Source organism: Trachymyrmex septentrionalis, unplaced genomic scaffold (genome assembly GCF_001594115.1).
Source record: "Trachymyrmex septentrionalis isolate Tsep2-gDNA-1 unplaced genomic scaffold, Tsep1.0 scaffold83, whole genome shotgun sequence".
NCBI lineage: Eukaryota > Metazoa > Arthropoda > Insecta > Hymenoptera > Formicidae > Trachymyrmex > Trachymyrmex septentrionalis.
Window position 1 is genome coordinate 3248583 of NW_017306018.1, and position 12079 is coordinate 3260661.

A 12079-nucleotide genomic window follows, 5' to 3' on the forward strand; every position below is an offset into this window, starting at 1 on the left:
GATACTCAAATCCTTGTTAAAATTTTGTGTTAAATTTTTAACATGTTCGAGTGTTAATTAAACATAATAATTATGTTATTTAAATTTTTTATGTTAAATTGATGTTTTGTAACGTTGAAATAATACAATTTATGTGTTAAGTGAACAAATAATATAAAAATAATATTTTAAAATGTAAATTTTAAGGTGAATGAATAAAATGTGCGTGAATTAAACGTATCATAAACATTAATTTTACTGAAAAAGTATATATGCTTTCACAGTTTGTCGACAAATTATGTCAGTGTTTTTTTTGCACTAATTTTTTTTACATAATATTTAAGTTATCTTCTAATATTTATGTTAAATTAACACAAGAATTTGAGTGGACGATTTGAGATATGTGAAATGTATTAAATTTAAATACAAATTTTCCAACTGTAATTCGCCCCACTGTGTTTTTCGTGCATTGTACAACACAACGGTACGATCGGAATTATCCCGGTGAGGGTCTCGAAATTATCTTTGTTGGCCCGAAAAAGGCCTACTTTTTCATAATAATTCTTGGCCGCGGCCCTGAGACGAATTCTCGTCAGAATTTCACTGATCGTAAATCGCAACCGTAACAGATGGCTGAGTAGCTGCTTCTCCAACACTTAATGCACTTATAATGCGTGGCATCCGCTTCTCGCATTTTGCCGTATCTTTGCAACTATAAGACTGGCAGGGATTCTCTCTCTCTCTCTCTCTCTCTCTGTGTCTCTCTCTCTCTCTCTCGAAGGCGTCGAATTACTCTCACGAGGTGAAGTGCCACAAGCGCCCGCAAAACTCGTCAAAGAACTTTCAACTATTAACGCTAGTATAATATTAATTGGTTAGCTGATTTTGAAGTTCTACGTTACATCCGGAAGAAACCGGATGTCTCAGAGAAATTAATTGACACTTGATATTTGAAGGAAGTCCATCTCCACTCTTCGACCATGCCAACATACAAGTCATTAATAATTATGATATTTGAGATTATCAAATTTACATGTTTCGCGCACATGCCATTCCACGTAAAAGATTATCAGACTGCACGAAGAACAATAAAAAAACTGCACATCCGTTTTATTTATTTATTTATTTTATAAAAATGCCACACCGTTAGATATCAAAGGAATAATAATAACAACCCAATTCCTTGAGATAAATAACATTTTGTTAGTTTTAACTTCCATGTATGTCAAAACGTAAATCAATCCATGACAACGCCGATATTAACGTGTGACTAATGCCCGTTTTTACCAACCTAAATTACCTTTAATTTACTTTTTATCTTTTTTTAGTTCGAGAGAACCAGAAAAGGATAAAGAGTAAATTAAACCAAGATTAAAGTTAATCCACATTGGTAGATATAGACGTTAGTAAATAATGAACTAAATTTGAGTCAAATTTAACACCTTTATGAATTAAATCGTTTAATCCTATTGTTTTTGTTAAACTAACAATTTATTGAATAGCAGTTGGAGGCGACCTATAAAAATGATAAAAAATAACTTCAATTGGGTACACAATATGATATAAATTTAACAATGCGTCTCGTCTATGCGATTATGAGTAATTTTATTAAGACTGTATTGGTCACGCGGTTGCACAATATTGTAGATACCACGCGACGAGGAGGACGCGAGTCCATATAATTCCGACAAATTCGTTCCAGTTCTATAAGAGAGGAAGAGAAATACAGCAGCTTCATCGCAAGAAGCGCCGCGTCGCGCCGCGCCGCGTCGCGTCGCGTCGAGTCGCGTCACACCGCCGTGTAATTGTCTTCGGCTGCAAAAGCGCGCAGTCACACCTTATTTATAATCCCGTCGATTCATGACGCTCTATATATCGCTCTGCCGTACCGATAATTAGTTTTCGCGTGTGCGAACGTATTGTCGCCTGTTTTACACGAGGAAGAACCGCGATCGATCCAACTATCGAAGAAAATGCGAATAAAGTGCAGATAATTTTTTACTAAATAGTCAACGATACCGGCGAGAAGAGATATTCACTGATGTTTACTATAAATATATTGTTGATTTTTTCGAGAGTCAACCAGCATTGAATCTTGTCTTCATTATAATTTTATGCATACGTTGTCCGAGACAACGTCCGGTATTTTCGTTATTTCGCAGCGCGAAATTAAATATCGCGTAAACGTATCCGATCGGTACGACAGGCCGATGTAAATCAAAACGCTCGTTATAACAAAATCTGACGGAGAATAGATTGTGCTCATATTCTCCACGTACGTAATATTTCTGGTTTCTTGAGAGTTCCACTACGGGACATTCATCAAAACCGCGGGGGAATTTTTCACCGGTCTACCTTCGGTTTCTCTCTTTCGTCTTTCTTTTTTTTTTTTTCCTGCCTCTTTTTATTCTGTTTCAACGCGTATCGATGATTCGCTAGCTGTTTAGCATCTCTGACTTGCTAACGACTCATTAAAGCCGAAGGGTAATTTTTCACTTGCCCGCTCATTAATATTCCTTCTATGCCGCAAACTCTCTCGAGCCATTCACCGTGTGTAGCGCGAGAAACGTTGGAAATCGTCGTCGAATCCTCTCGTCGCACTCTCCTTATGGTCAGAGATAATGAGCACGCGAGATAATAATGCGGAAAGATCCTTTGGGATTCGGGATATCTCGACTCCCGACGTCGGGAGAGACCGGCGTAATTCCGTGTGGCTGCAGTCGACAAAAAGAAGTCGATTGAAAATTGTTGCGCCTTGTAAAAAGCGCGCATAACGTACGTGCCGTGAGAATTAATTCGCTGTAACTTATATATCCTCTTGGCTCATCAGAAGTACCAGTGGAAATATATATATATACCACGGACGGTTTCTGCGTAAAAATCTAGGTGTGAAGGATGCGAGCATCCGCTGTACTGTTGCGAAAACGCGACCGCGTGTTGTGTTCATTGGACCACAACGCCTGCGATCATCGGATGGAGACGCGCTATAAAGGGCACCTCATCATTCTCTCAATGCCACCAGCGTCGTCGATTAAATCGGCGTCATCAAGATTACACCTGGCTTAATTCAATTCTCTGTGATTACAGAGTTGAAGGGCGTAGGGGTTGCAATCGGTTCTCTCTCTCTCTCTCTCTTCTCTCTCCCGTTAGAGAAAAAGTCCATTTCCATAAATCGACTTACCATGCGCCCATCGCGCACCGCCAATTACCGAGCACCCTGTATACTCGCGTTGCACGACGATATCCCGCGAATGCCGGGCGTAACCGCGTCGAGAATTGGGTGCCGGGCGTAGCAAGCGGCAACGGGAGATACCAGCAGCAGCAGCAGCAGCAGCAGCTAGAAACGACCAGGAGGAGAGAGAGAGGTTGGAAACTGTGATGCCCGCAAAAAGCATGGCAGACAGCGCCGATCGTTTTTGCTCGGCGTCAGCCGCGTTCCTACCGCCGCGTCGTCGTACTTCGTGGTGGTACATCGTTCTACCCTCTCGCTCCTCTTCCTCTCACCCCTTGGCTCTCACTCCCACTCTCTCGCGTTCATCCTCTCCCTTCTTGCCTCCCTTCTGTCCTCTTCGTCCTCTCTCGGGCATAAGTTCTCTCTGTCTTTCTCTCTCTCTCTCTCTCTCTCTCTCTCTCTCTCTCTCTCCCCCTCCCCCCCCTCCCCCGGTCTCCTCCTATCTCTCTCGCTCTTGCTTTATCGCTCTCTCGCCTTCTCTGTGTCTTTCTCTTTTCGCTGTGACATTCGGGTTGTCGCGATCCATCTATCTGTCCGTCTCTCCATCTCTCTTCCCATGTTCCGTTCGCCTCGGGATCGTGCAAACGGATGGGATTACCTTCTCCTCCTTCCTCGCGGTTTACGCATCCAGGAAAATGGATTACATCGTATTGCTGCGAGAGAATACGAATAGCGGCATTCGCTCGGTGATGAAAGCGCATGGTTCTGGAATCGAGGTTTCGTCATTGACTTCATCATTGGCTGTCAGGATGGACCGGTGCGCGAAAGGCGATATTAGAGTGGAACAATCGGGTATCGCTTTTGACTCGTACAAATGGAATTTATTCAATTTTCACTTGTTGGCTCTAATTGTCTTGATCAGCTATCACCAGTCAGATGGCAATTCAGCGCATATTGGAATTTTTTGCATATATATATATATATATAATATATATATATATATAAATAGGAATTTTTGTATCTGCTTTGAATTATATATTTGCCCGTTTTGAATTTCCTCAAATAATTGGGCAAGCATTTATCGATCGAATCGAGAATTAAGAACGGCTCAAGAAACGTGATCTAAGTATTATCGATACGTTTCGATTTCGCGAATCCTTCTCGCAGAGGAGACTTGGATCCCGAGTGTATCCTCAAGCTCCTTCTTAGGAACATCTCCGCGGCCCCTGACAGGCTTGACTAATGGTCATCCTGCATCCGCCCTCCGGCTTTATAGTTCTCCGTCTCTTTCCTTTTCTCTCTCCACGGTGTTCACGCAACGCGACATCTCCGTCTCTCTTCTTTCGCATCATCGGGGATATCAACCGCTTCGAGAGCGTTCTAGTTCTAGTTCGCTAACGAAAGGGATCAACGAGTTTTCTAACTTGCTCGAAATCATCTCAGACTCGACAAATCGTACAAATATTTCGGCCGCACATTCTGAGAGAAAAAAATTTACAGATTTATATAGACTTATTTATTTTTTTTTTTTTTTTATAAATTTCAAATATTTCGAATAATAGTTTATTTCAAATAGTTTATTTCAACGGATTTTATATCTAAATATTCCTAAATCGTTAGACATAAAATCCGTTGAAATAAACTCTTTGATTATTCGAAATATTTGAAATTTATAAAAAAAAATAAGTTTATATAAATTTGTACATTTTTTCGAGTCTGAGATGATTTCGAGCAAGTTAGAAAACTCGTTGATCCCTTTCGTTATATTGAGAATAAATCGTATTGTTACAAAATTGACTGTTGGGATAATTAGGAAACCTGTGCTAAAAATGTCTGACTGTCTGTTGTATATGCATATATCTTACTATGAGTAAGATTTTTTTTTCCATTCCCTACAACTGTATCAATCTTATGTAGGGTGAAGCGCATTCTCAGAGATTTTTTCTCACAGGTCTATAAAGTATTTAGTTGTGTACAATGAGTAATTGTTATATTCATATGCGCCCTTGCAGAAAATTGTGGAACAAAACGGCCATGAATGAAAGATCTTTCCTCTTTTTTTTTTCCTTTTATGGAGACAGTAACTTGGTTACTCTCTATTGACCTTTTCATGTTCAACTTCTTTTTTATTATACTTCAACTATGGCAACTATGCAGCTAGTTGTAAAACTGTTTTCTCTGCAGAACAATTCCTGTAAGCCATAATATAACCAAGCATTGCTTATCGACCTAACTATATTGTCTCGTTTTCCGAGAATTTCAGACTGCAAGAGTGACAAAAGCATGACTCTGTATTTTTTGTTAGCGTCGATACAAATCAACGAGGCACAATAGCTTATATTAATAACGCTATTTTGTCGATCTTCACAGTTTTGCAAGACGGAATATAGCAATCACACTACAAGATTAATCGCGAAACCAATATTGACCTTCGTTTGTCGTCAAATTTCATGAACCATCCTCGCAGTATTATTTATACATCGATTTATACGCAACTCGTCTCTATCCTCAGCAGAATACGCGATCGTAAAATTCTGCGCGGTCCTCGTAAATTAGTTAAACGAGGAGCTCCGATGGAACTCTCGTACGAGAGTCTAAACCGCGCCTGCAAGAATGTAAAAAGCCCAAAAAGAGGAACGAAAGTGAATTATTTATTCGAAGCATTCTTCGATCGTTACTATTTGCCATTTTTAATATATCTCTGAAATTTTAATAATTTAAAAGTTCAATAAAAGTTGCATTAAATAGACCTTTGTTTTTTTTTTTTATTAGACCCTTTCTCGTTACAGTTTTTGCTGTTTCTCATTGTCAGTACAAATCGTCAATTTGTTCAACAAATATTTACACCTATGCATCACCCGCTATACATATCTACAGACAGTTTCATTAATCTGACATCTGATACGTGCGCAATTTACAATAACAATGCAATAGCTGCGAATAACAGAAGGAAAAGATATTCGTCCGCATATTTTTCGATGTTATCGACAAATCGAAGATTCTTTGTTTTTTTTTTTGTTACAGGGAGGGAATAATAATAATACCTGCGCTTTTCGCATCTGGGCGTAAAAACAAAACGCGCGAACAAATAAATTCTCGCATCGTTTTTAAATAATATATTTTCTTCGATTTTTCATAGGATATTTGTCCTGTTAAATAATGGGAAATAGATAGAAAACGTAACATACAGTGCAACGTACAGTGAATTACAATGAAAACATCTAGATGATAATAAAACTTATAAACGAGTATTCTAGTACGCGATTGTCAATTTTTTTTTCATTCTTCAACAGCTGAATTTTTGTGTTTCAGTAAGCAAGCTGTGTTCGACGGAAAGAAAGCAATTAGGGGCGGCATACCGTTCGTCTTTCGTAAGTATAATAGATGAAGTGATACATCATGTTTACGACTGTATAGGAAAGAAAAGAAAATAATTTTGTCGAAAGTTTAAAGAGCGAAGACAATTTTAAACGCGTATCCGAACTGCTGGTAAAAAGAGCCAACTGGAATACCGTGAAAATTTGACTGAAAGTCTAATTTAAAAAACATGTAAAAATATAATATCAGAATTTAAAAATTCAAAAAGCATAAAACGTTAAAAATTAATAAAACAATTTTTTTTTATTAAAAAAAAATATTTTTTAAATAAAAAATAAGAATATGTAGTTAAAACTCGCTACTACCTCATTTTCTCTTTTCATGACTTTAGGTTTAGCGGAAAGCAGGATTTGTAAACAATTATTCTATTAATATAATTAATATAATATTTTTTATGAATTATTATTTTTAAGTATAGCAAAGTTTGATCTGTCATTTAGAAAAAACAAAATTTCTAGTATTTTGATTCAGCAACTTTAACAATTTTGTATTATTTACTTTTATAACAATTCATTTATTTTTCAAATTTTGATCCACTGCACTGGAAGCGCCGTTTTGAATTTAAAAATTTAAATGTCATATTTGGATTCAACGACCTCGGAATCTTAGCATGATCATTATTATAAAAATTTAATTATTTTTCTAAATTTGAATTGTCATATTGGATACGTCATTTTAAATTTGAAAATTTTGATATTATATATATTCGGATTCAGCGACCTCAGAAATCAGAGGAAACAAGGATTCAGACAAGGCGATATAATATTAGGTTGAGTAAAAAGTCATCGTGTATTTTTTAACTCAAAGTTATATATACAATATCTTCGTCAATAAAATGAATGAAATTCAAATTTAAAAAAAGGGTTTTAAAGCTTGAAATCTCTACTTTTAAAAGCTTATCACATTTTTTAGGTTTATATGAGTTTGATAATTTTTACATACCAAAAACTACGAGCTGAAAAAGACGAAAAATTTTCTTCTCACTTTGTGGATTTGTAACGTGTCCAAAACGAATTTGAGAAAATTTTCGATTACCTATCGTGAAAGCTTGATACTTTCCCTACAAAATCGTTTTTTTTTAATATTCCTACGACTTTTGATTACTGAGTTATCGCGGATTAAATAAAAGAATTATTTTGACTTTAATTGCTCATAACTCCATTAAAAATTGTCGTATCGTATAATTTAAAAAAGAGATTTTTAAAGCTGAAACTTTACTCTATTAAGATATATTTATATTGTTGGTAAGAAAGTAATTGCGGTTTTTACTGATAGATGTCTTTTAAAAAAACGCGATGACTTTTTACTTAACCTAATATTTTAAATATCGACTTACATCATATATATGGTACGTTACATATTGGTGACATGTGTTTTTTGTGTGCACATATGCTATACAGTGAAAGGGTTAAGTGAAGCAAAGTTTGATCTGTCATTTAGAAAAATAAAATTCTGGTATTTTAATTTAGCGACTTTAAGAATTTTGAAGTACTCGTTTTTATAACAATTCATTTACTTTTCAAATTTTGATCCGCTACATTGGATTCGCTATTTTGAACTTTGAAATTCTGATATTATATTCGGATTCAGCGACTTCAGAAACCATAGGAAACCAAGATTCAGACAAATTACAAGATGGTTTTTTTTTTAGACGTGCGTACGAGAGTAATTCGAAAAGTTCTCGGCCTGACAGAAATAACGCTGAAATATCAAACGGTTAAAATTTGAAACAAGTTTGATTCTTTACAGGGCTAAATTGTTAAAATTTCAGACAGATGCATTTATTAGTTTCATTATTTCGGTCGTGTAAAGCAGCAACCAGATCACGTGAAACCTGGTAAAATATGATGCTTGCGGGACCAATTCATGGAATTTTGCGACTGCAATTGAAGAAATGTGAGCGGTTGCATTGCCATGATGAAACCAAAAGTTGATTGCTTTACACGACCGAAACAAAGAAACTAATGAACGCATCTGTTTGAAAATTTAAATTTATTAAAGTAGCCCTAAAAGTAAAAGATCAAATTATGTCTAAAATTTTCATATTTGTGGCGTCATTTTCTGTGTCAGGTCGAGAATTTTTCAAACTTATTCTTTATACATTACACACTGGTGGGGCACGTCCTTTTTGCGTGCACACATATGCTTCGTGCACACAATGAAGGGATTAAATACGATACGATGCACGTTATCTCCGCAGCACAATTCGGAACATGGACGTACGGACCACCCCACGGCTTCGCCAGGATCATTCGTTGGAACGTGGAAAAGACGCCGGAGCGATTGCCCAGCGGGGACATCGAGGCGATATTCTCGATAATGGACAATGAATTCACGCGATCGCTGTGGAATTCACAATTCAGGCTAACGTACAGGCTAATATTGCGCGAGAAGGAGCTGCATTTTAATATTGGCGTATACAACCCGAGCAGAGAAGATCCTTTCTCCTTTAATCTGCTCCTACACACTTATTTCAAGGTACCCGATGTCAGGAGATGCCAAATTACGGGGCTGCACGGGTGCACGTTCCTCGACAAGGTAACTCAAGCCTCTTCTGCTCTTTTAGTTATATACGAGTACAATCCGTTTATTTAATTAAAATATAAATTGATCGAAAGATTTCGATTCGCGTTAGAAATTGTACTGTAAGACTCACTGTAAGACTCACGGAAAAGAATCGTTTATTTTCAATTAATCTTAACTAGCTGATTATTAATGACTCAGCGTTACCGGCGGAGAGTCGATTTTAAAACTTGCGCAAAAGGATCTGTTATTACACACATAAAGGCCAGTCATTAAAGAGTCGGCTTAGAGCGGTGTGTACGATGCTCCGTTAAATCCGGAGCACGATCGATTACATATCGTGGTCCTATCAAGTTGTGTTTCATTCGCGCGCACACAGACTAGGGACAACCAAATCTACCAAGAAGGCCGCGACGTCGTCACGGTGTGCGAATGGACCGACCGGATCTACCAGAATACGCAGCCGGAGCATATCATCACGAATGTCGTTTCCGGTAGGAAAATGCGCGTGCAAAAGTACAACTTTCCCGACACGGTCGTTTGGAATCCTTGGCAGGAGAAGGCGCGCGACATCCCGGACTTCGGCGACGACGAATTTCCTAACATGATATGCGTCGAGAGCGGACACGTCAGTAGTCCGGTTGTACTATTGCCAGGAACGGCCTTTGAGGCAAGCCAGATATTACAGGTACGTATATTTCTATTCTAAACGCGAAATCGTGTCCGTCGAAATCGGCGCGACGGCGGTTAACGGTAATCAAATATTATAGATGTGTATCACCGTGATAATCAAGTTTACAAATCAATAAGTCTATATTTGTGCGTAATTGCGTACAGAAAATTCGAATAATTATCGATACCGCGATTGAATCTCAACTCTTCGCGAAGGTATCATACGTGCGTAAGTCGTATGATCTCACATTGATAGTTTGATGTTTTAACGTTCTTGCATTTTATAATAATTTAATTTAATTTGTCAAAACGGTCGATTATCAGAACGTACACGCGCTCATAATTAATTGCGTGATAAAGCATACTCAAGTCGTCATACTCTCTTATCTGAAATCTTACTGTTATCCGTAATTACGATCATTCGTAATGAGTGAAACTACTCATTACGTCATAATATACGCTGCGAATAGAGAATAACTGACAATGAGGCTAATTGTTTTTTGCACTTCAGTCCAATGGACTACTATTTGCAAACTAAATATTTCTAGCTTTTTACAATTATAATTACAATTATAATTGGCAAGACAGATATTAAGAACTTTATACAGAATGAGCAAAGTAGTGTTTCTTTCGATGAAAATTATTTATTATTAAAATAGCTATCAAAATACGTTATTAAATCACTGTTATTGTTATCAATTAAATATTAAATGCTCTGTACTGTATGATTTTGTAGCTTTAAAACTTATATCGTTTCAAGTTTCCTGTGAAAGGTTTTATATGATCTGATGACGACGTAACACGACTATATTAATTCTGCATAAGATAGAAATAACGAGTTGCAAATGTTACAATATTTATTCATTACTATGATAAAAATCTTTTTGCAAATTATAATTCTCCTCATGTTTACGTAAATACAGGTCTGCAAATTCACTGCTACACTCTGAAATGGTTACTGAAACGAAAAGCTACAGCTCTTAAATATACGTCCAGAAGTTAAAACTGTTGAAAACTGAAGATTCTATAGAATAATCGAATGCTATAATCCTGTTAAATCTTACAACCAATGGAGTGACGATCGAGAAAGATATGTATCAAGAAATTATGTTTTTCATCGACTTATTCTCATAGGTGATGTGAGTAGAGAGTGGACCGACGTCACACGTCAATGCTGGAGGCGGTACCAATTCACTGCTTCCGACGTCCTCAGCATCGTCCGCGGTTTGGCCAACGAGCACGGGGTGGCTTTACATGCCACCACCTCCGCCACCCCCGCCACCTCCGCCGCCACCGCCCCCGCCCCCGCCATTGCATCCATCGCAATCGTCGCATCTGCACTCGCATTGCGTTGCCCAGACTTGCACGATATGTTCTCTGAATCTTTAGGAATCTTTAGATATGAGATGAAGTCTGCAAACTCTATGCGAGCCCCCGAAATCTCTTCGTTTTCCACTCCCCTGATCGATCGTTTCCTCGAAAGACTTGATACTCCTAACACTGCATAGTGCAGATTGTATCTTTTTTTTCATCGAGTCCTTCGAGGGAGCGATGATCTGTGTAGTAAAGACAAAGTAACTTAATTAATTTTGTCAAAGAATCTGTCTTCCTTCATTTTGCTTACTTTTATCTTTATGCTTCATCCGTGCTTTACGAGGAATTACGAGAAACTAAATCCAAAATGGCCAATCGCGAACGTGAGGGATAGATCAATTTATCTCTCTTTGTTTTTCGCCGTCCAAATAACAATTCAACATAGGATTTATAAATAAGTCAATTACATTGTCTGAAGAAAAATTGTTATCTTGTTTGCACAATATTTATTTTTCTTTCATTAAAAATATTTAAAAAATTGCAAGGAGGTACTCGCATAAGTATTACGCGGAAGAGAATAGGATCCTTTTATTAGACTTTTAAAGACATTGTCTTAAAGAAAAAATTTGCAAAACGAATTAAAGTTCACTTGATTCGTCACAATAGATATGTATACATTCCATATATGAATGGAAAGTGAAAGAAATATATGTACCAGTTTCGTATTCTCATCACGTTTAGGTATTAACATACAGTATATTGTTTATAGATGTAGATTGAAATTAGATATGTAAGCGATTTTGTTAAATTTCCGCGATAAAACTTTCCCAAATATTATGATGTAATTACTCATTCCTTTCGATAAACAGATTCGATCTAATTTGCTTGCTGCAAGATGTACATTTGGAATTAGTAAATAGCACAAAATGCACTTGAGACATATTTTGTGTTATATAAGCGCTATAATAAAAATGTTCTCGCGGAAGACTTTATATATATATATATATATATATATATATATATATATATATATGTTTATAT

General features: G+C 36.9%; 1 protein-coding gene across 2 annotated transcripts in view; it reads left to right on the plus strand.

The window, feature by feature from the left end:
* Window positions 1–12022, plus strand: part of LOC108754975 (glucose-6-phosphate 1-epimerase) — a 28402-nt gene extending 16380 nt beyond the window's left edge. Inside the window, exons 3-7 of one of the 2 annotated variants that reach the window (XM_018497667.1) lie at window positions 6464–6522; window positions 8120–8182; window positions 8730–9067; window positions 9432–9740; window positions 10859–12022. In XM_018497667.1, the coding sequence (XP_018353169.1) occupies window positions 6464–6522; window positions 8120–8182; window positions 8730–9067; window positions 9432–9740; window positions 10859–10867 (778 nt within the window). In that variant the 3' untranslated portion in view covers window positions 10868–12022. The remainder of the gene's footprint in view (window positions 1–6463; window positions 6523–8119; window positions 8183–8729; window positions 9068–9431; window positions 9741–10858) is intronic. The other variant, XM_018497668.1, reaches the window with a different exon arrangement.
* Window positions 12023–12079: the final 57 nt, after the last annotated feature.